The 24,016-nt window shown below is 38.9% G+C and overlaps 1 protein-coding gene across 2 annotated transcripts in view; it reads left to right on the top strand.

Moving 5' to 3' along the window:
- stxbp6 (syntaxin binding protein 6 (amisyn)) overlaps positions 1 to 24,016 on the top strand; it is a 65,955-nt gene that overhangs the window by 5,124 nt on the left and 36,815 nt on the right. For both annotated transcript variants that reach the window (XM_051956560.1, XM_022214987.2), the window contains exon 2: positions 4,471 to 4,685. In XM_051956560.1, the coding sequence (XP_051812520.1) occupies positions 4,532 to 4,685 (154 nt within the window). In that variant the 5' untranslated portion in view covers positions 4,471 to 4,531. The remainder of the gene's footprint in view (positions 1 to 4,470; positions 4,686 to 24,016) is intronic.

Raw genomic sequence — 24,016 nt, 5'->3', positions numbered from 1 at the left:
ATCATACTGATTCCTCTAAGGTTTAGTCCACACCCCATGTACGAGTGATGCCTGTTCCATTGCTTTGTTGGTAGACTGAATGTTATTTTCTTGTTACTGGCTTACCAAGAATAAAAAAAATAATGAAAAAATGTTTGTTGACACACCAGTGCAGTGCAGCTGTATGTTTACTGAACGTGTTTATTTCAAGAATGCCATCATCACTGTCGCTCAAATATAGCACATGGACCTCATAAGAAACACTGTACTTTTAGATGGTTGTTACCTGTTGGATATTTATATGCCTGTCACACTGCAATTTTTAGAATGTTTTTTTTTATGGTATTAGTCATAGATTATTCTCATTGTTTCTATCTGGAATGTAATGAATTTCCAACAACAAGTTAGCTTCTCTGTTTTTGGAATAGACAGTTTTTTTAACAGTTTTCCAAGACCTATAGTCTTGTTTGTGCTCGGTTCTGCAGTGCTGTCTATGTACAGATATCCAACAGCAGAGTCTAAACAGACAAAAATTAGACTGAAGCTGCCAGAGTATACAAGGGAAATCTTAAATACACTGAGTTAAGGATAACTTCTAATTCCCAGCCTGCAGTGGTTGTTCTCGAAGGAATACAGATAAGACACAAAAATGTGTTTTCTACGCTTATCATGCTTTTTCTTATGCATGCACATACACGTTTGTATGCCCAGCTCCTGCCCTTACCTTAACCTAAGCTTATATCTCACCCTAATATTGCAACAAAGTCATAACAATCAAAGAAACTGTCCTCACTTTCCAGAAGTGTTATCATTTTCATGGTCCAAAACTCATTGCAAGCACATGCAATCTATAGTTTCCCTGGTCCTTTAGTCTACTTTAGCTCACATTTTTAAATCCACAGTATGCTATAGCTCACTACTTTATATCTATGTAATTTATTTCTAATAGCTTGCCAAGGAATTGATGCAACAGCTACCAGACTTTTAATTACATGAAAAGCATAGTAAATATATTTGGTAACAGATGGATTACAGATGGTCTTGTTTAACTCGGTACCAACTGCTGCTTTAGCTTTGAGCTTGATGTCTCTCCAAAAGCGATTAAAGACACACCTTTAGTTCAGTAATGATAAGGCCCATATCATTTGCCTCTCTTTTGGACCTATTTCCTCTGCTCCTGCTGTTTCTGTGGCAGATTCCCACTTGCTTGTGTGCACAAGCTGGGAAGCAGGACTGTGTTGATGCTTATAGAAGTGCCTGTGCAGGCTAACTCAAAGATCCCTCTCCACTGAGGTCCCAGGATAGCAGTGAGCACTGACTGAATACTTTTCACATTAACGCACGAGGCAAAAGGGAGCAAGAGAACAAGCAGGAACAGTGCTGTTCCTTTGAGTGCATGGCAATACACAGTCACAGTTAATGAAGTGTTTTTGTAAGGGGCTTTGCTTGAAAATGGAGTGATAAGCAGCCGTTAAATATATGTGCATTGTTTTCACTGCCACAGCAGCTCCTTGGCTACAGCTGCTCAGCCCTGCAGTGTGAGCATTGCACACGACCGCTCAAAGTCAAACCATAAGCTGTATACTAGAGCTGGCTACATTTCACTGCCTGGAGGCTCCTGTCTGCCTCTTCCTCCTATCCTACCTCTTGTCTTCATCCTCGCATTCCCCATCTCCTTATCCCTCCTTCCCGTCATGCTTCAGTGGGCCACCTGAGGGGGGGATAGGCAGTAGTGACAGCTTGAGGGGAGATGTGGGCAGCCTTCCTTCTTAGCTGGAGGATGGTGTGGAAGAGGGAGAGATGCTACGGATTAGGGCTTCCAGAGAGAGGAGCTTCACTGTGTTGAATTGCCACCAGACAGCAACAAGACCAGCGACTTCTCAGCAGTTAACCTTGATTTTCTGTTTTTGCTTTTTTGGCGTACCATCTGTTTATGTGAGAATGGAATGGAATGTAAAACAGCAGCAAAGGCAAAAGGTGTCCTCATTTGGTGCCAGTACTGTCTAAATGAAAAAGTATGAACATAGTTATGTATAGTAAAATGTATAAGCAGGTTGTTGTTAAAGATTGTCTTTGTACATTTGTATTCCCCTCAGTCAGGAAAACAAATGCAACAAAATTTTTTTTTTGTTGTGTTCAAATTGAATACTGAGAGCTCTGATGTACACAGACATTTAGCTACCATTTAGATTAACAGGTAAATGCAAGCTAAAAAATCAGAGTTTACCTCAGAATATTGAAGAAGCTTGTAATTTTCTGAGGACATGCTGCCGAAGTCTTTTCAGTACTGTGCTGTTTGTGCACTTTGAGGTTGGATTGGCACACTACAGGTCTTTCAGCCCTTAAATGAGCTCAGTGCGACATGCACACACAGCTCAAACCCACTTTTGCATGGTGCATGCCTTGCTTAAAAGGCCCCAGTTGAAAGAGCTGTTCTGATTTTGATGGAGTTCAAGGCAACACTGCTCTGTGCTTATTTTTATAGACAACGTCTCTTTCTTAACCAAAGTGCTGGGATGTTGGACGTCTTTTAGATTCCAAAGAAAGGCATATTTATTAGCCTTCTAATTACTCTCCCCAAACTCTTGGCTTGGAGTTTTGTTTACTGTGAAAGCTTGCATTGCTGAAGGAGCAGAGAGACAGATTGGAGATGGAGAAAATATTCCACAAAGCTGTAGCTTTCTCATACATAAACAAATGCAAAAAATATCAAGTTTGTAAATGTACAACTAGTGAATTTACCTGTTACTACTGAATGTATTCCTTATAATTTTCTAAAATGAGAATAATATATTTACATGAAAAATACACAGGAATATCATTAGGAGTATATAGTGATTGATATATTGTAATTTTTGTCATCTAAGTTTCTTTGAGAAATTAAAATTCTACATCTAACAGAATTTAGTGATCATGTCTAAGTGCATTTTGACAAGCAATGTACAGTTTAATACAATATAACATGATGGGCTTGCAACATAAACCTGTTAGATTTTTTTTAAAAAAGATGATTCTTCACACCACTTTGTAGAGCATCTGTATTCCTGTAATGCAATTCAATATGACATCATCCCTAAATGCTGTCTGAGTAAATTACCATAGAGCTCACACACTCAATAATGATAGCTTTATGGACATACTCCTTTCTACAGGACTACTTATTAGATTGCATTATATTCCAACAATGCCATTGTGTCCAAAGCTTTTATGCTGCTTTTATGCACTGCTGTTGAAGTGTTCCTTCTGGCCTGATGTAATCCTGTTTTAACAATGACTGCCAGTCAACAATAGCAGCCTTTCAGCCGCTAAGTTTGGGGATGGGGAAGTTGGCTTGTGGACCTTTTACTGCCACGTAAACTTTGTGCCCCTGCAAGATTTGGGATAGTGATAATCTGTCAGTGAAACTTGAAGCTGTTTACTTCTGTTCAGCTGCTGAGCACTCATTGTAAAGCTTGCTGCACTGTTAGAAAACAACTGAGTATTTGTTGGCAGTTGTTTATTAGCGAGTCAGTTTGATGAAGACATTGTTATACAGTCTGCCTTGCTTGGCTTTGCAGTAGAGTAATTCATTCACCGGTTGAGGCTGACAGACTGGTTTATCAGCAGCACGGTGGCCTGCGCGGTATATTGTTGTGAGTGCCTCAAATGAATGTGTGTGGCTGAGAAAATGATTAGGTTCCTTGGTCCTCATGATGGCATTTGGACCTAATTAACCCCCTTCTTTGACGGTATCTTGCACTTGAGGACAGATAGGCCAAGTAAGCACAGTGTTCCCTGACAGCATCAGACATACTGCTGTGGGTCTCATGTTATATTCCCCGTGTCCAAGAAATAAATTCCCTAGTTACTGTTCTGTATCAGTGAGACTTAGCACTACTCTTTACAGCCTTGGCTTAAGTCATTTCATCTCTGTGAGTGGCAATGCTTCCAAGGAGAGCACTGGCAAAACATTTAGAGATATGGAATGTGGAGACTGGCTGCAGAACAGAGAGATGCTACTCCTCTCTGTTATGGAAGCCTTTGCTCCCTGTGTCATTACTTTAATGTGTTATACACTGTGAGCAGTAGAGCATGCATGAATTCAGATTGGTTGTGTGGGTGTGCGTCTACTGGAGACGGAGGGTAGTGATTTTCCCAAGGCGGAAGTTGTGAACAGAAAAAAGACATAGGTTTTACAATTTTCACTCTCCCATGACATAATGATTTCTCTCCTGCTCATAACTGAAGTCGGGAGTAAAAAGCGAGTTTCTGATACTGAAGTTTTTCTTTTTTCTAACCATCCTTGAATATTTGCAGAGTTTTATCTCACTAGGCATTTAACTGATCACTGTTCAGACATACAACCAGTAGATATAACTTCATTATTAGGATCTTTTTTTTTAATCTGCTCAGCTGTCTCTGAGTTTTCACGCTGTAAACAGTTTTCAAATTGCCAATTTCACTAAACTGAATTTCATTTGCTGTGTCTCTGTTCTCTCTTCTCCTCTTCAGTAAACATTGGACCTCTCCACTTCAACTGTTTGGGAGCTGTTTACACCTGCCTAATTCTACAATGAGTGCCAAGTCAGCCATCAACAAAGAGGTTTTCATACCTCACGATGAGAAGATGCTTGCTGCTGTGCAAGTGAAGCGGAGGACAAAGAAAAAGATCCCTTTCCTGGCTACCGGTGGTCAGGGAGATTACATGACCTTCATCTGCCTTTCAGGTTAGAATAAATGAAAAGCTCTCTTTCTTTTTTTGTTTAAATGGATTCATTGTGTTTGTCTGGATTTGTGCGTGCATGTTTGTGTCAGTTGTGACCAGAGTCACATTTCAACACGTCTCCCTTAATTCTCTCACTAATGTTCACACTGATGAGCGTGTTTACGTTTCCTCTGCCAGTACAATGCCACGCTAAATCAATTTACTGCTGGCCTTTAGGGCAATCCTTTTTTAAATAGATTAGATTTAAGCTGGAATTGAATAATTGTTTCACTAGGAATTGTGGTTTCAGTTATTTTTATTTATTGATTTATTAGTGGTGGAACATTAACTGACATATTGCTTGTAAATTAAATTAAAGCTACGCTTATTGCCCATGAGTAGAATAGCTAGAGTCTATTAATTTTGTGCCAGGAGAACTGCTTTTGAAGATCACTGACATTTGTTAATCCTGCAGTTTTAATGTATATGAAACTTTGCTTTTTCATCAGCATATAGCATGATATTGCAAGAATTTATAGTTATTTAATGGTGTGAGGAGGATTTTCGAATATATCAATACAACACAAAAGCTAGTAAAGATCTGTCTATGCTGGATTCAGATTCAAGGTTGCCCTGCAGTAGCTATTGAACAGTCAGTCTCTGTGTGTTTACACTGTCAGGTACATGCACATAAAAGCCAATTGTGTCAGTACAAGTCTCAAATTAACTACAAGTTTTAGAGAATGGACACTGTTTTTCCAAAAGGGGTTATTATGAGTCTTTTTTCCTTTCATGTGCAAATGAGTTTTGCTTGATATTCATTTCTTGTAATGCCAGTCTCATCACATCTGCAGCAGCAACCTTCACCCGCGTGTCCCTTTTGAGCTTGGCGCTCTGAAATATAATAAAATCACCAGGCACCACATTCACCATGATAGATCTTCATCTCTTCAAAAACAGCCTAGTATCTTGAGATGTTTCCCATTCATATCAACTGTTTGGCCTTTTTGCTTGATAAATGATTTAGAGTCTGGCTAGGGACTAGGGGCTAAACAAGTAATTGATTTCAAATTAAAATAATTTTAAACAATGCAATTAGCAAATTGCAAAGTTTGCGGTTTCGCATATAGGAATTGTGGCTATGAAGTAATCACACTAATGCTGTAATATAATTTGATTTAAATTGAACAAATTGAAACTTTCAGTGCTTCTTTATGCTTGCCTCTCGATCAGTGTATATACTAGGTGGATCAGACCTGCATAGTCACCGTATGTTTCGCAGCGTGTCTGATCCAGGGTGTAAACTATCAGAAAATTCCTGCTGTCCTCCTTGTGTGACAGTCACGCTTTTGGTATCTTATGTGGTAATGCTCCATTACATGTTTTAAACCTATTACACAGTGAAATAACCGTGAACTGAAGCTTGACTTTGAGGAAATGAAATCCCAAATCAAATTGCAATATATGTTAGAAAAATCGCAAATAGATATTTTTCCCAAATTGCTATGCTCTGCTGGGGATTTTTCCCCATCCCTCTCCCCTTATTCCCCCAACTTTACTCTGACATTTTCTTAAAGGCTTAAATCCCACCTGAAATACTTTCTGACAGATAATCTAAAGGCAGTAAAGTAATTCACTCATGAACTAACTGGTTCATCATGACTGACTCTTGCCTTTCTGTCATGTTGTTCATAAATGAGAGTTGACTTTAATTAAATGAAAAATAAAAGAAAATTATGTATTTATCAGTGATTGTCGTAGTCAGTAATTGAACATTTATCCTCAGATTGCCTCTGTAGGACTGCTCACTGTCATGCATTGAAAGACTGTGTATTTCAGCGTAACTCGGACAGAAAGACAAGTTAATGTAAGTCGGGTCAGTCTTAAATCCCTGCTGACGCGTCAGGGGGGAGTAAATTTAAACAGCCTTAAAGTTTCTATCAGCGGATTTATAGAGATTTACTTTTATGGAGATGTGATACAGTCAGTGACTCCAACCTTGCTGTAAAGATGAAGAGGCTTAATGTTGGAATGTGTGAGTAAAAGGACTGTGGGATGTTGCATTCTCACTTCATTTACTTTTTATATAACCCAGCTGAATAGGTGTGTTTTCTGTTATGGTCCATGGAGGATGGATGTGGGCGGCAAGGCTCTATTTTTTATTTTTTTTTGCATAGGCCCAAGGAAACTAACTGCCATTCATTCAACTATCTTTCCTTATTTTGAGCAGAGACCTCAGGCTATTTGATACCTGTATTAAAAAGGCTTCTTGATGCAGTGTTGATGATTTCTATAGAAGAAACAGTTTACATCTTATCATTTTGAAATGTTTTATGTGAAGGAAGGAATGTTTCAAATGATTAAAGTGCCTCACTGTTGAAGGCTAGCCCTTTTGTATACTTCACTTAGTCATGTGGCATTTCTTTAAGCCAGCAAAGCATTCTTCTGAGTCTTATGTATGTGTTCCTGTGCATGTAGTGTATAGTGAAACAATGGGTGTGAAACCAGCCAGCGCATGCCTCCTAGAGCATTCGAGACACAAGGCGACTTGTGTGACTTTGAGTGTGTAATTATGTGAAAGCACAGTGTGTGCATATAAGGTTGGGGGATGGGGGTCACTGACAGTCTCATGGCTACAGTAGCAGATAGTTGAAGCCTCATGGCCATGCAGTGGCAGAGTTATGTAATCTGTTGCATGTCACGGCTAAAGGAAGTCTACAGTATAAGAAGCTGTAGAGACAACCACAGGCGCTTCACTTTCAAGATGAGCATGGTGCCAGGATGAAACACCAGCCTGTCACTGCTGCTCTAATTCCAGGATCAAATACTATAGTGCTGTCACAGAATATGACCGAATGTGAGAAAAAAACCCCAAGATATTTTCTTCTAATACTAATGAGAACACCATTACTTGCAGTTGTTACAGTAGTCACTGTTTCTTATTTGTTTGGAATAAATCACTGCGTTCACAGGCGTGTAATATGGATGTTATGCAGATGACCCTGTAACCACAGCATTCAGTTAGAGCCGTCTTTTCAGTGTGGGTGAGTCTGAGTATTTGAGTTGTCTCTTAGCTGGAACACATGGCTGTTTGTCTTAGGTAGAGAGCTACATTTATCAGTGGAACAAAAAAGCCTGGACAGCTGCCACTTGGAGAGCAGTGCTTCTTGTTTCAGAATTACACGTGGCTCCAGGAAAACAAGAGTGGTTCTGCTCACTTAGCTAACTGTTGTTTGGCTTCACAGTAAGAGCTTGGAAAACAGTCTGGTGTTAGCGAAGCAGACCAATGAGATTCCTGAATTCCCTGTAGCAATAAACTGATTTCAATTGGCAGTCCTGTTCTTGTCCTCAAGATCAGAGGTGTCTAAGTTGACCTGAAAGAAGAACTAGTAGATTTTATTCAGGTACATTATTAAGTTCTTGTCCTAATCACTTTAGTGTAGTATATCACCAAAGGAGTGTGTTTTGTCCACTTTCTGTGAGCAGCCTGGTAGGTTTCAGTCTGTCTGGATTTAGTCTGTTTTCACCTGAATAATGGTGACAACACACATTAACTTGATTAAAATGTTTAAATTTAATGCTAAATTAAGCATATTTGTAACTAATTTTCTGATTTTAGAAACACTTATTCAACATCAGTTGGTCATATAAAGTCAGGCTACATTTTTTTTTATTGTCACATAATTTCATTTATAGTTCTGCATAACCAACAGTAGAGAAAAGCCTTCAGCTATAACCACTGACCTGTTTGAACTCTAAGCAAATGAGACTTTGAATGGAGCAATTGCCCATTTTAGTTTGTTTTTGGTATGAACCAGGTGTCAGAAAATGTGACTTTATCATATTTGACTTGCTCTGTCAAATGTAGTTCAAAACTAAATACCCAACCCCGGCCTGCTTTGTTCATGAGATTTCGAAGATGTCTTTGATCTTATACACATACACAATTCACACAGAGTTGCTCGACTGCACACAGAAACATATGTTAACGCTTTTGCAACAACGTCAGGGGTCTTGATGACATAGGAGTGTGCTGGAGCGATGCCAGAAGCTCAACATGGACCAAGTTGGTTAGTGAGCTTTCTCTTTGATCACTGGGCTTCACGTGGTGCCTCCATAGCTGAACCTTAGGGCTGAAACATTGGACCGCCCACAGAATGTTTGGCAGGATAGATGTGAGGCCAGTAGAGCTAGATAAGACTCTGTGAAGGTTCACTGAAGGTAGCCTATTAGCCTACATGATTTGCTTTTCAATTTTTCTGATCCTAGAGGAGAACATATTTTTGTTCCTTCCTCTCCTCATGTTACCTTTGACCAACGCATTACTCATAATTTTCATTACCTCTTTTTGCCGTCGTCTCTGTCTGTGTGTGTTTGTGTATGTAACTGCTACAGGTTGGCAGCTTTGGGGGATTTAGCGAAAGAAATGAGGAGCCATCTGTTGGTTTTCAAAATCATATTAGGGAGTACCATTCATTTGATTTCAACCGCCTAACTTTCCTGGGTCGATGAAGGCAATCAGTCTGCACCCAGTTATCTGTCTCTAAAACATGCTTTGTACATTTGGCAACATTTGTGCTTTATGTAATACATGAATTTCCATGTGGGAAGCATGTAGGCATCTATGATTATGGGTGTATTCATGTGTTATGTGTTTATGCAGGTATTTCATATTGTGGGTTGATTCATATGTTTAATTTTATGTGCTAGCTGTGTTCTGCATGTAATGTGATGAGGAGGTTGTGCTTGTGTCTTTATTAGAATGCATTTCTTTCTGTGTTGTTTGTTTTTGAGATTCTTTTTCATCACACCTGACCAATTGAAGGTTGAATAATGTAATGCAGTAAGGATTCACCTAATTATTTAATAAATAGGGATTATTTGAATTGAATACCTTTAATTGAAGCCTGTGATTTAGCCCGTATATATTCTTCTCATTCTCCTTTTCTTACACCAATGTGTGAATAGAGAGATCTATTTGTTATGGGACAAAATGCTCTTATTTTCTGTCAGGAGTAGAGCCTGGTATCAATGTTTTTTCTGAACAAATTCAGAATGAATATTTCAGACTTACCGCAACAGTTCGTGTATTGCATTTGCTTTCAGTTTCACTTCATTCATCATCAGTGTGCTCGTGGTTATTGATTAGCTGGTGAGATGGATGGGCAAGCAGTTTGTGTACCTCACTGGTATATTTAACTGCTTAAGCGAATCACAAAGTCAGATCAGTTATGACCTTGGATACTTCATCCAGGAACACGTAAGTCTGACATTCTGTATTTATATACATGAATTTGTGGTTGTGGGTGTGTTTGCCAAGGTTTCTCCAACCTTACAAGTCCAGACGGAAAAACAAATTCGGGACCATGGATACATATTTATAAGGTTCTTCGAGGTGTTAACACAGACTGCACCATAAAACAGGTTTCATGTTTTTGAGCGATATAGTTAAAATGAAGAAAACTCCAAAAAGTCAAAAATTAATAATACAGATTAGATCCAGCGATGCCATCTTAAATTTTCATCATTAACGTCATAGTATTGATTCACAGCAACCATGTTTATTAGTTGTGAGTTGTATACTGTTTTCTCGTTTGTGAAAAATGCTGTCTTTTTCTTTCAAACTAACAAAACACAGTGACAATGACTTTTAGACATAGCCACAGTGTTATAAATCATCATAAATTAGTTATTTGCACTGTAAATGTAAATGATTCTTCAAAAAAGAAATGACAGAAACTGCTGAATTGATAAACTTTACATAGCGGTGAACTCTGAATCATTCTGTTGGTCGTCGAGATAAAAAAATTTTGCCACTGAAGAGGTTAGTAAGTTCAGCTCAATGTTGAACCATGTACTGTTCTTTACAGAATTTTCTAGTTTGTGATAGTGTTCGCAGTGCTTTTAACTGATAAAACTTTTTCAAACATCTCAGGGAGTCTGGACAAATGCTTGTTAATGAGGTTTAGCCAAGCGTGGGTGTGTGGGTGGTCTGTGTTCTGTTGTGAAGATTGTTGCCTTCTGTGGGTTGCCAGTGTAGCTGTAGTGACTGATGCCGACCTCCCAGTGTTTACTGAGAGCAGAGACCTACAGCCCACTCACTCAGGACCAGATACATCAGCACGACATTATTCCCGCTTTCCTTGTAAAGAGATGTGTGTGTCTGTGTGCGTGCATTTGCATACCATCCATACCAGAACCTCTTTGTATCAGTCCTCGTCTAGACTCATTAGTTTCTTCCAGTTCACATCATTTTTGCAGGAGGTTGACTGCTCTGGTAAACACGGACTGCCCTCGCCTCACTGTTTTATCTTCCTCAAATTGTCGACCTTCCTTTCATCCCTTTTCCTCAAATCCCTCCTTGGCCACGATGACGTCCTTAAAAGTGTTAAGAAAGATGGTTTGTTGGCAAGACAAAAAAAAGTCTAGAGTTTTGTCAGATTGACTATTTGATATTGCTGGCCGTCAAATTTGATTGACTAGAAAAACATTGTTTACAAAAATTATAGGAATTGCTCCAACATACCTGACCTTGATATCTGAATGCCAGCAGATGTTGAGTTGTTATCCAGTCATGTCTCTCTCTAATGACACTTCAGCCTCCAGTTATGGATCTGGTGCACTCACCCATTTCGTTTTTTGGGAACTGTGTGTTCTCTCCTGTGGCCCCAGTAGACTATCTCTCAAAAAGTGTAGTTTTAGTTTTGGGATAAAATTGGCTTAGTCAACTTGGTTTTCTCATTTTACTTTCATTAATTTTTTAACTGACCATATCTAATTTTAAGATGGAGTAAAGAAAGGTTGGTTGCATGCTGTCAGGCAACTGAATAATCCAGTGTGTTGGGTCTCTGCTATTTCTTTCACTTGCTTAGTCATACAGTTTGCACACACACACACACACGCTCACACACACACACGCTCACACACACACACGCTCACACCGCAGGTGGAGCTGATGAAAGGCTCAGGTGCTCTGTGGGTAGACTGTGCTGTGCGTGGTGTTGTGCATACAAAGACTCCCTCTGTAGTGATGTCCAGCCTGTTTTAGCCAGACTGCAGGGAATACGTAAGAGGGGTGTGTGTGTGTGTGTGTGTGTTACCATGTTACTGTGTTACCGTACTGTAGATATGGGAAAATCCATACTGCTGATGGCTAATCAGTTCATGAATCTCTGTAAAGAAGAGCTGAAAAACAGAGATGCTTCAGATGCAATTCAACAAATGGAAGCAGCTTATATATAAGTCATGATATTATATTGGGATGAATAAAATCTTGTTTTTGTATTTTAGAAATTCTCCATCTCATAACTCAACAAAGCAATCATGACCATCCCTGAAAAGGTTTGTGATTTTGTGATTTTATTGTCTCATTTTGGCACTCGTTTTGTTAAATGTATTCTTAGCAATATTCTCCTCTCCAAACAGCTGCTTTGTCTTTCTGCATGTCGCTGTTCGTGGAAAATCTTCTGATATAACACATGACAACATACACCACTTGCTGTATAATGTTATGTAAGCAGTATTTGCTAGTGATATGTACAGTGTGAAGTAAATAGCAGAAGTGGTCCAGATTCTGAAGCCTTTGGAAAGAACGGGAGCGGAGAGGGGACAAGCACAGTGAAACAGAAACACAGGACAAACTTTACATTTTAACAGTGTACATATGGAACAGTAATAAACATGATGTGTGTGTAGCGTTCAACCTACAGCGCTCAAGGAGATGGTGAAAGTAGTCCTTAGATCACAATAGTTCTACTACATTTAACGGGTTCGGCATCTTGTGGACTGGACTTGCAATCCAGTACTGGAAGCTGGTCTGTCTGGAGTCTCTGAAATCTTGTCTCAAACAAAACAAAACATAATGGTGCATTATTTTGAAGTGTGTGTGTGTGTGTATTGGAAAACTGCATGCACTATGCACCAGTCTTTCTGACAGCTCTCTTCACATTACTTACCTATATAAAACCCAAACTGTCTATCAACATCCTCTCTCAGTTTCTCCTCATGTTCAGTAATGTCCAACACATTCAGCTTCTCTTCCATCCAAACAGCACTTTAGTTCATATAGCAACTTTACAGTTTTACACCATAATCCTCTCACAATTGAGCCACAGTTCTGCATGCTGTTCAGCTGCCACTGTTTTTGTCTTGTGTCTCTGTGTCTTACTTTCCTGCAGAGACAGGAATCTGATGATTGGTGTGGTGGAGACTGTGTGCTGTTGTTGGTTTGGAAGACTCTCTCAAGGTTCATTTTAAGAGAACTGTTTTATCTTTGACTGCTGGTCCTTTATGTCCACTCTTTCTTTAGGACTCGTTTTAGGACTTGGGATGTTTGTGTTAACACTGGAAGATGAGATGAGGTGGAATGGGAAATGGAAATAAGAGATAAAACAAGGGGTTAGGTTGTTTTTTATGTCTTGAATGCTTTTACGATGTATCTCACTTTAGGTTCTGGATGATTCATTGGTAGCTGAATAATTGCTGTTAAGAATTTAATGGAATAAATATATATTCACTGATCAGGCAGACATGCGTGCGATTCTCGTTACATGGTTCTAACAGCATAAACACTAAACTGATGATGAAGGGCATCCAACACATTTTGCTCTGAGTGCAGATACATTTCTGAGAAGAAGTCACAGCATCCAGTAGACCAGATATGAGGATTCTTTGATATCAAACTGCTGCTAAAACATGTTGTAGGTTATTTACTCTGGACTGCAGTTTGCTTGTTATCTGTAAAGGAATCTGTTTAAAACTTGCATCCCTACTTTAGGAAATTACTTTTGATAAGTGTAGTTTGGAGTACTTTGTATACAGTTGTGTAGAGTTATCGGTGGTATAACAATGGATCTGTTATCCTAACATATTTCTACAATTCGGTAATCTTGAGAGAAATTGTTCTAGTGTTCAGAATATGTACGTACCACAATTTTTAATTAGAGGGATGGTTAAAACCGACAGTTTTATCAATGGAACTGGTAAGCGTAGACCTGTGAAAAATAGTAAATCTTCAGACTTTGAAGTGGAAACATAAAAGTGGATTTTCACTTGGATACCCTCTGACAATCCCAACTAACTAGTTCAGAACCAGGTATGGTTCTTCTTAACCTGAACACTTCCATCACTAGCCCTGCTTGTTTTGACAGAAGTGTGTGGAGTGGAAAAAGTTTGTTTTTGGCTTCTTCTTTGCTGTGGTGCATCATTGTTTTTCTGAATGTTGCGAAAGTGTTGATGGCACAAAGAGAGCAGGGAATCGCCCAGGGAGATGAGGTGATGTGGCCATTGAGGAGGTAATTACTGGAGAAGAGGACCACACCACACATATTTTTGGTACTGTGTGTACTCTGACCGTATGCATTGGCTCACTAACAGAGCAAAGACCGTGTCAACACAATTCCCTGTGTGCCTGGCAAAAGTAATCTTCATGGTGTTCTCAGCTTTTGTATTGTGCAAACAAAGCTTGTACCACACATCTTTTACCTCATCTGTGAAGTGAACAGGGAAGGAGGGAAAAAGGAGGACAGCAAAGAGAGCCGTAAAACAAGAGTAAAGAATCTGGCCTTCACAAGAGTGAAGAATCAGCCATCCATGTAATTAGGTGATGTTCTTGTTAAACTGAGATACTTCACAACTAAATACTTTATAGCTAACTTCAGTTACTCAATCCAGTTGACTTTCCAACACATTTGCTTGGCCAAAGATACTGAAAGTAGAAATGCCTCTTGTGAAGAAAAATAGTTTTACGAGTTGTGCCTTGGCTGAGCAATAAGCGTATTGACATTTTTTGATTACAAGTTCTGCCAGTACATTATGATTCCAGACATTTCACAAAGATATGTTTCTCAATCTGTCACAGCAATTTTAGAGGTAATAACAGACCTCCTTAAGTGCAAGGGGGTACTAGATTAAATGGAAAAAACTGACAGTGGTAACAGGGATGGGACTCATGGAATGTTTTTCAAAATTCATTCTAAGATTATTTGAGTGACTTCTTATAATCCAATTAATTTGAGAAAGAATGTGTAGTGTAATGCATTACAGGTCTGTGTCCTGTAATCACTCCTAGAATATGAAGAGGGCATCCAAGAAATGACATGTTCAGTTTTTGTTTATTATAAAGTATTTCCCTCTAGAGAAGTCAGTATCAAAGAAATGAAGTGAAGGGCCCATTTATTTTTATACACTCAACAAAAATATGAACGCAACACTTTTGTTTTTGCTCCCATTTTTTATGAGATGAACTCAAAGATCTAAAACTTTTTCCACAAACACAATATCCCCATTTCTCTCAAATATTGTCCACAAATCTGTCTAAATCTGTGATAGTGAGCACTTCTCCTTTGCTGAGATAATCCATCCCACCTCACAGGTGTGCCATATCAAGACGCTGATTAGACACCATGATTAGTGCACAGGTGTGCCTTAGACTGCCCACAAAAAAAGGCCACTCTGAAATGTGTATTCAAGTAACTGAAATACCTGTCTATGTGTGACTACGGTGATACTGGTGAACTTGATTGGGTCATTTATTTGTTTGGAAACCCAAGGAAGTTGTAGATTGATACAGTGAACTTTGAGTGTTTTTCTCCTTCTCTCAAGATCACAGTCAACATATATCTGACTGCCCCTTGGGTGAAATTATCTTGGGTTCAGAGTTGCTGCCACACTGAACCTATTTGCATCATTGCCACTGATAATGCATTGAAATGCAAAGTTCGCGCAAGTGCAAACGTGTTGAAATGTGTATAGTCAGCGATCAAATATATATAAATTAGTATAAATGGAAAAAGAAGAAATAAACAAATATGCATAAAGGTGTCAGCTAGTGTACAGCTTTTTTTTCAGTTAAATATGAAAAACCAGAACTTCTAAAATAAATAATTAAAATACAATGCAAACACTGAAATACAATAAACGTAACCATTAAATCAAGATCCACGTGCTGCTGTACATTCTGACTGTTGAGCATCCAGTTTACTGCTGTTTAAAACCTTGACAGAAACTGAAACAAAAATTATTTTGTTGACACTTGGGTATTCTGAATTCTCAGCCAGAAGGCAAAAGCTGATATTCAGAGTTGAGGATGTGAGTTGGTGCCTTCACTGTTTTGTGTGCCTCTCTAAGCACAGGTGTCATGAATAAATAGTGCAGTGAGCAATGTTCTGTCATTCAACCTTCATTGCAGTCTGTACCACGCAGCTTAGCTTAGATTTCACCTCATACCGACAGGTTACCGCACCACGCATGGATTCTGCAACTCTCTCTCTAGAAGTGACTGGCAAAATAAAAAATGTTTTATCCATGCTATATTATGTGAGTCTTGTTCAGGTACAGTCTGTGGTGTAGCCTTAAGCAAAGACTTTCGACTTGTACATCCCAGCTTGAATTATCAATATGCACATCAAGATATTTGTAAGAACGGAGCTGATTGATAGAAGAGCTGGAATATAGTTACCTCTTTATTTAGGATCAGATATCGTCTCTTCAGTTTTCCCGATGTCTACTATGAGGTGAATGTTGCATAACTGGACAACTTGCTCAACTATGGAGTAGCAGGATGATGCATTAATGTCTGTGGCTTAAGCTAAGAATTACTGTATCATGACATCATTTTATATTGTCATTCTGAGGGTTCCCTATAAAAACATTCATTTGTGTAGAGAACTAGAAAGCCCACACATACGCAAAGGGCATCCATGCTATTAAGTCAATGGTCAATTGTTTCCCGGTGCTTTATAACCTGTTCTTTGTTGGATAAAATAATGGATGTTGGACTTTCCAAAGTGTGTGTTGGCTGAGCACTACGCTATTGTCCTGGCTTCATGCCTCCAGTACAATTTTTCTTCTGTTTGGCTGAAAGGTTTAATACATCTGCTAAAGGTATCCAGCTGTTAGAAAACATGTGAGTGAAATGCTGCCAGACAGCATGTTTTATATCTGTGGGTATGGCTTGTTGCTTTCTTTGCTGGACATTGTTTGAAATGTAATTATACAAAAGAACCACTGTTAATCTTCTTTTATATTCCACTGTAATGTGCACATTAATAAAAAAATCACTTGATTTTATCAAAATGACAACTTCGATATTTTTCGTAACTTTGAAGTGTTGATGTAAATTGCTATTAACATTCCCTACGGCCCCCTGAAATGCAGTATTTGTTTGAATTCCAGCAAGTTGCCGTGAATAAGACTTATTTTATGGATATGAATGATAGATTTGAGTTTGGCTGGATCATCTCTGTCTCTGTGTGAACCTACAGGTGCAAAAGTAAATCTGTTCAGTCAAGAGTCCCTTTGTGCTTCTGCTTGCCATGAAGGCCTTATCAGATTATTAGAGATATATGGCACTGTTATTCAGAAGAAAAGGAGGACTATGTAGTGCAGTATATAAAAGCTTAGACAGGGAGGGAGCGGTGGATAGTGAGACAGACAGAGATGTGGGGGAGGAAAGGGAGGGAAAGATCTCAAGGGTCCTAACCTCTGTTAGTCTTTACTGGAAAGAAGGAGGCTTGGAAATGGAAAGTAAAAGTTGGAAAGCTATTACTATTATTTTTTCAAAGGTACTTTTTTCAAATGAAATATGAATCAGAAATAGTTCTTTGTTGTAATGTGGGATGGGAGGACATAGAGATGTCTTTGTTATTTACTTACCACACAGTGTTGGTGTGGATCTCTGACACACAATGACTAGTATATTACTTTGATGGAGAGCTGTATTTTACACTGCTTCCGATATTGTCCGTGTCTGATTGTTTCACTTTATTCCTCTCACAGTAATCTAGTGTTGCCTGAGCATATTTAGGTAAATGTATAAGTCTCATCATTTTTCTGTGCCACAATTGCGGTGTATTAGTTGTAATGAATTCCTGCTCTTATCTTCAGAGTCATGTTTTCACTGCTGAGGTTAAGAGATTCATTTATTCTACTCCCTCCTGCTATTGATGTGTTTCTTGCCTTGATTTATAATACCTTTGATGGTCAGGATATATGCATAAATAAAAGATGTGCTTGTACCAAAGGAGCTGATCAATTTATGGATGTCCTTTATAAACTGTCAGCCTCTCCTTTGACCATGTCTGCACACATAATAAAATACATCCATGTTTCTCACTGCACGCATTTTTTTCCTCCTCTGTGTCTTAAACTTTCTCCAGAGAGAGACTGTGAGGAAAATAAAGGATTGACCTCAGTTTACTATGCTTTCTCTTAGCTGTTTTTTTTATGCTATTCTCGTCAGCTCCATGTAAACCTGTAAGAGGGTGGGGATCGAGTGGGGTTAATGAGGCTGAAAGCATGCTGTATTTGAGTTAGCGCCACAGACAAATGTGCATGCAAAAAGCTGTATGAATAAAATTGCCATGCAGTAACCTTGGGGACTCATATGCCTGACTAAAAAACCTTAACAAGAAGCATGCTATTTCTTTCTGCTTCAGCGGGGCCCTTCTCTCGAGCTGTCCAATTATCTCCTGTTTGAATGTCTTAACTGTAGTTGATGCAAGAGCGTGTGCAAGTGTTTTATAATGTGAATGTGGCAGTTTCACTATTCTTCTGGCCCCTAGGTTTTGGCTGAGTTCAGGATTTCAGAAAAATACATGAAATGCATGGCTTATTCATGGCACATTACCATTAAATTACACACTCTTTCTAGACCATACTTTTCCTTCACTTTTGGAGGACCACTTTGCTTGAAAGAAAGATAGGTTCTCCTAATATTAGGGCTGGAAGATGAAGCTGAAAAATGTATCATGATGAAATGTTTCATTGTTAATATAGATAATTACTGATGCTTCTAAATCACCTATGTTTAATAAAAACCAGGAGAAAATGGTTTATTTTGAATGCAACTACCTTAATTTCAATGTAACTATGTTATTCCTCAAAGCACAAGGGAAACAATTGTAATGTTGATGCATTACACTGAATGGAAAAACACACACAAATATATAATATAATGTATAATATCTGTAATATAATGAAACAACATAAGGATAATGGTTGATCTCTCTTTGATACACATTAAATTAAAAAAGCAAGTAAGATTAACTTTGAGGTAAGCTGACCTCAATAACGGGCTGCTCAGTGGCGTAGTGATTAGCACTTTCGCCTTGCAGCAAGAAGATCCCTGGTTCGAATCCCGGTCTGGGCCTGGGATCTTTCTGCATGGAGTTTGCATGTTCTCCCTGAGCATGCGTGGGTTTTCTCCGGGCACTCCGGCTTCCTCCCACAGTCCAAAAATATGCTGAGGTTCATTGAGTACTCTAAATTGTCCGTAGGTGTGAATGCGAGTGTGATTGTTCGTCTGTGTCTGTAGCCCTGTGACAGACTGGCGACTTGTCCTGGGTGTCCCCTGCCTTCGCCCGAGTCAGCTGGGATAGGCTCCAGCACCCCCCGCGACCCTAATGAGGATAAAGCGGTGTATAGGGGATGGATGGATGGATGACCTCAATAACAACGCTAACAAAATGCAATAAATAAACAAACTTAAAAGAAACTATTGAACTGTCTGTTGAGATTAGATGAGCAACATCTTTCGTGCCTTTTAATGATTTTCTTTTAAATTCTTTTAACCACTTTTATCTGTGATACGTGGCTGTCTTATCCCATTTATGACAGCTGATATATTTTCATGTGGCTTTATTCTCCTCTGTTTTAAGATCTGTTTTTGTTTTCTTTTCAGTGACTTTTTAACTATCTTTTCCATATATTATCTTCCTGCTGCTAACAGAAGCAGCAGTTAATATTACCCCAATTTTTCCTTATCATTCCCCATGAATGTGTAAAATAGAGAGACAAAACTGCGCTATCACCTATTTTTAAATCCCAAGGTTAGCCCATAAAATTGTGTTTCCATTTCACAGTGAGAAAAACTGGTTTGCTAACCGCCTGTATGTGATTGAGACAAAGACCGAAAATGATTGATTAGACTTTTTTGCCGAAAAGCCCTTTCAGCGTTCACAGTAAATATTTGGTTGGCTGTCTCCCACCAGCCCTGAGGCTAGAGAACAATGCAGGCTGCATAGCTGAATTAGAGTTTGAAAAAGCAAATATTTAACATGGAGTCTTCCCTCCGATCTCCGTTCATTAATAAAGAGACTAAATGGAAGTACTAATTCATCAATTCTGTTTAAGGGAATTATAATCATTGTTTGCCAAAGTTTACCTTTGAATTAACCTTTTTGTTTTCTTTTACTGATGCCATGGAAGTCTCAAATCATCCTGCAGCTGGCATGACCCACCTCTTGCGAATTTCAGTATGCGTCTAGATCATTCGTAGTTTCTTTTAATTATTAAAAAAAATCTGCAAACTGAACACTTAACACTGGCATTCTAAGCTTATACATATATATACTGACAGTCAATAGAAACTTTGAGGTAGAAATGTACGCAGAATTCTACTTGTAGGGGGGTTGTAATTATTCATTGTAGATTTACTGATGATCCAGTGCCCTGGTAGTTGAGATAATGATGAGTTGTCATTTTGTCATGATTCATTGCACATGGGTTGGTCACTTTGCAAAAGTGAACCAAATACACACCAAGCAATACTCAGTGAGTATCTGCACAATTTGAGAATTGGTTTTGAAGGCCTATATAAAGGCCCAAAAAAGGCCACCACTGTTAGTCCAGTGAACAGCATCATGCCGCGTCTATCACATGAACAACGTCTCCGGGCACTGGGTATGGTGGAGGCCGGTTTGAGCTACAGTGATGTAGCCAGGCGTATGGGCTGTTCCCAACCCACAATCAGAAGCCTGGTCCAAAGCATGCGCCGACGGATTGCTGCCTGCATCGAAGCAAATGGAGGCCGTACTCGGTATTGACTGTTGTGACTTTGTTTGGCAGGTGCCGTTTTCTTTTGTGAAATTCTTTATTTTGAAATCATTCTTGAAACTTTAGATTTTTGTTTCTGTATGCCAATATGCTAAACAAATGATTCATATGAAGAAAATCCAGTTTCGAGCTTCAAAATAAAAATTATGTTGAAAAATATGGTCTCAAAGTTTTTAATGACTGTCAGTGTACATATATGCCCTGTACAACATATAATGCAGCTACATTTTGCACTTACAAAGGAGAATCTTCCTCAAATCTACAACTACTCAGTGCTCTATCCCGATGCCAGATCTACTGTATCATGTCAGTGCATAGTAAGTTAACAATGCATCTTCTTTTTGCCCTGCGGGTTTTGAGCAGAGCTTATGTTTAATGTGATAGTTAAACAAAAAAGCATGCTTGGTGATATTCATCTGGTATTAGTTGTGAATGGATACTAGAATATTCCACGTGGCTCCTGCCAGCAACACGAAGAAGCCAAGTTCGTTCATAAATGTAGCATTCTATACACGCTGAAGACAGATGATGTGTTGTAGTTCTGTTCTGAAATATTTATATTGCTCTTTTCAATCAGTCATGCCACCAATAGAAATACACTTTAATATACACAACTTCACAAACCTGAGAACAGGTGAAGGTACTCATTATTCTTCTGTTAGTCTTGTACCGTGTCCCAATTTTTAGTTTTTTACTTCTTACTCTGCAAAAATGCTCTCAGGCTCTCCTGGGTATGCGCTGAGCCTATAGCTGTCTGAGAAAGAAGAAAGAAGATTTAAAAGCAGTATAGTAGGAAAAGCTTCTCTCTGAAGGACTCAAATAAAGCATAGTAGGACTGATACATCAGATGTAATGAATTTAAAGGCGTATCTGATTCCTTGGTCATATGCTTGCTGAGCCTGATGATTCTTATATCATTTTAAAGCTGCTGGTATTGATTTTGAAGGGAGGCACATGGATTTGCTGAGCCATTTGGAGTTAACTCTATCAGTCTCTTTAAAAGGAAAGCAGATTTATATATGGCCCCAACATGGAGAAGAATTCTGCCTTCCAAGCAGATCTGAGTCCAGCTCCAATCTCCAAGAGGATGCAGAGAGCTAGTTGATACTGCACGGTAAATTGTCTTGTTTGCCTTTTTGGCATATTGTTTGTCTGTAATTAAGAGGTGTTTGAGCTGCCGTGTTGGACATTAGGGATAGGAGAAAACAGTTTCCTTTTTTTATTAGCAGATCCATAACGGCACTGGATTTAACACAATGCAATTCTTAACATTGTGGAGTGCTTGCTGAGGATTGGGACAGAATCCAGAACAGTGTCCTCGATCTCTGACTAAATCTTCTGCCTCTCAAAGGCCACAAACAAGCAGCAAGCTGAGTGCAAAAGTGTGAGTGAGAGCTGAAATTAAGTGCTAGAGAGAATGAGTGACAATGCCGAGCTGCTGGAGGAATCCCTCAATGCAGCACCAAGGGATATATTTACAGCTGTCAAAGATACTTGTCCAGAGTACTGCTGGTTTTTCATGTGGCAGTTGGGCCAGAATTTCTCTACAGTTTCATTCATGTTTATCAGCCTGTTTTATTGGTTTTGTGGGACTGTTTGTTTGCTTGTATATGAATGTAGCTGATGTAGATCAGCTTTGATGCAAACAGACAGCGCTGAATCTACTGAGCTTGAGTAATTGGACCTTGTGGGGAACATCAGACCCACTTCTGTTAAGTGGACACACTTATGTCTGTGCATGCTTGCAAACACATTGCTTCCCATAATATCACTCTCTTTCATGGGTATCAGATAAAAGCCAGCTTGTTGAGATTCGAGTAAATTACTTTTTGACAATTTACCTCTTTGCCAGAAGCACATCTTGAGCACCGTCAGGGTCAGGCAATGTGAACTGAGGTTGCTTTGAGTAACAGTCTGTTGAAGAAGTGGTTTGCTGCCATGAAAGTGGAAGCAATATCTCACTACAGGTTTCCACTGGCAGCTTTCACCCCAATGAAACATTTTACAGAAACATGTGAGATGGTCAAAAATCTTTGGAATGATTTCATGTTCACAAATGGTGATGAGTAACTCTGGGAAAACCCTAAATAGACTTCTTATTTTTTACATATGACTGACTAAAAATGATTTCGTATTTATTTAAAACTGGGCGTCATCACCGGTAAAGGTTGGATAAATCATAATTTAAATTGAAATATTTAAGACACTTGTTGAACTTGTAAAAAAAATGCAGTAATTTGTAGTTTTTCATATTTTTGTTTATTAGCTACTCAGTATATCTATGTGTGATGGATGTGTCTTCATGGTGCAGAGACCAAATCAAAACTACAAAAACTATAATAACAGGTGCAACGACTGTGTTTTGAGAAACATCCCTGTAACTCTGTAATACAGGACAGTAACTTCAGAGGGGTTGTGGTTCATACAGCACGTAGTGGGAACACCTAGTTACCTTTGCTTTACCTAAAGGTTTCAATATAGAAACTTCAGCTAATTCTGAATTCTACTATTAGCCTCTTATTGTGGTTGCTGTGGGGTGGAAAAGGCATGTGTCATGTCACTTTTGTTGATGTATTCTTATAAAATCTTACAGCTTAAAAATAAGATTGCAGTTTAATCATATATAAAATTTGAGTCACAAACATGAAAAGTATTAGCCTAGCCACGCTAGACCCAGGTCTGAAGACGCAAGGGTCTAGGAACTCTCGACAGGGAGGGAGGCGGGCTAAAAGGTTGTCTTTCAAATCACTCTGCAGCAATTGGGTAGGTATACAACCAATCAGCGCAACGAATAGGCTGACGTAGTTCCTAGAGCGCCGGAAATCAGAGGATGCGGTAGTTCGGTGAAGCCTTATTTACCAGCGGAGCCAACTGGTATATTAAGGATTTGCTACACACGTGGACAAAATTGTTGGTACCCCTCAGTTAAAGAAGGAAAAACCCACAATTCTCACTGAAATCACTTGAAACTCACAAAAGTAACAATAAATAAAAATTTATTGAAAATTAAATAATCAAAAACAGCCATTACTTTTGAATTGTTGATTAACATAATTATTTAAAAAAACAAACTAATGAAACAGGCCTGGACAAAAATGATGGTACCTCTATAAAAGATTGAAAACTATTTGACCAGAGTGACATGATTAACTCAGGTGTGTCATTTAATTGACATCACAGGTGTTTCCAAACTCATAATCAGTCAGTCTGCCTATTTAAAGGGAGACAAGTAGTCACCCTGCTGTTTGGTGAAAAGGTGTGTACCACACTGAACATGGACAACAGAAAGCGAAGGAGAGAATTGTCCCAGGACATCCGAAAAAAATTATAGACAAACATCTTAAAGGTAAAGGCTATAAGACCATCTCTAAACAGCTTGAAGTTCCTGTGACAACAGTGGCTCATATTATTCAGAAGTTCAAGACCCACGGGACAGTAGCCAACCTCCCTGGACGTGGCCGCAAGAGGAAAATTGATGACAAATTGAAGAGACGGATCGTTGGAATTGTATCCAAAGAG

The sequence above is a fragment of the Acanthochromis polyacanthus genome, chromosome 1, assembly GCF_021347895.1.
Source record: "Acanthochromis polyacanthus isolate Apoly-LR-REF ecotype Palm Island chromosome 1, KAUST_Apoly_ChrSc, whole genome shotgun sequence".
NCBI classification, from domain to species: Eukaryota; Metazoa; Chordata; class Actinopteri; family Pomacentridae; genus Acanthochromis; species Acanthochromis polyacanthus.
The sequence above is the reverse complement of the archived record's forward strand: the minus strand, read 5'-3'. Positions and strand labels throughout refer to the sequence as shown.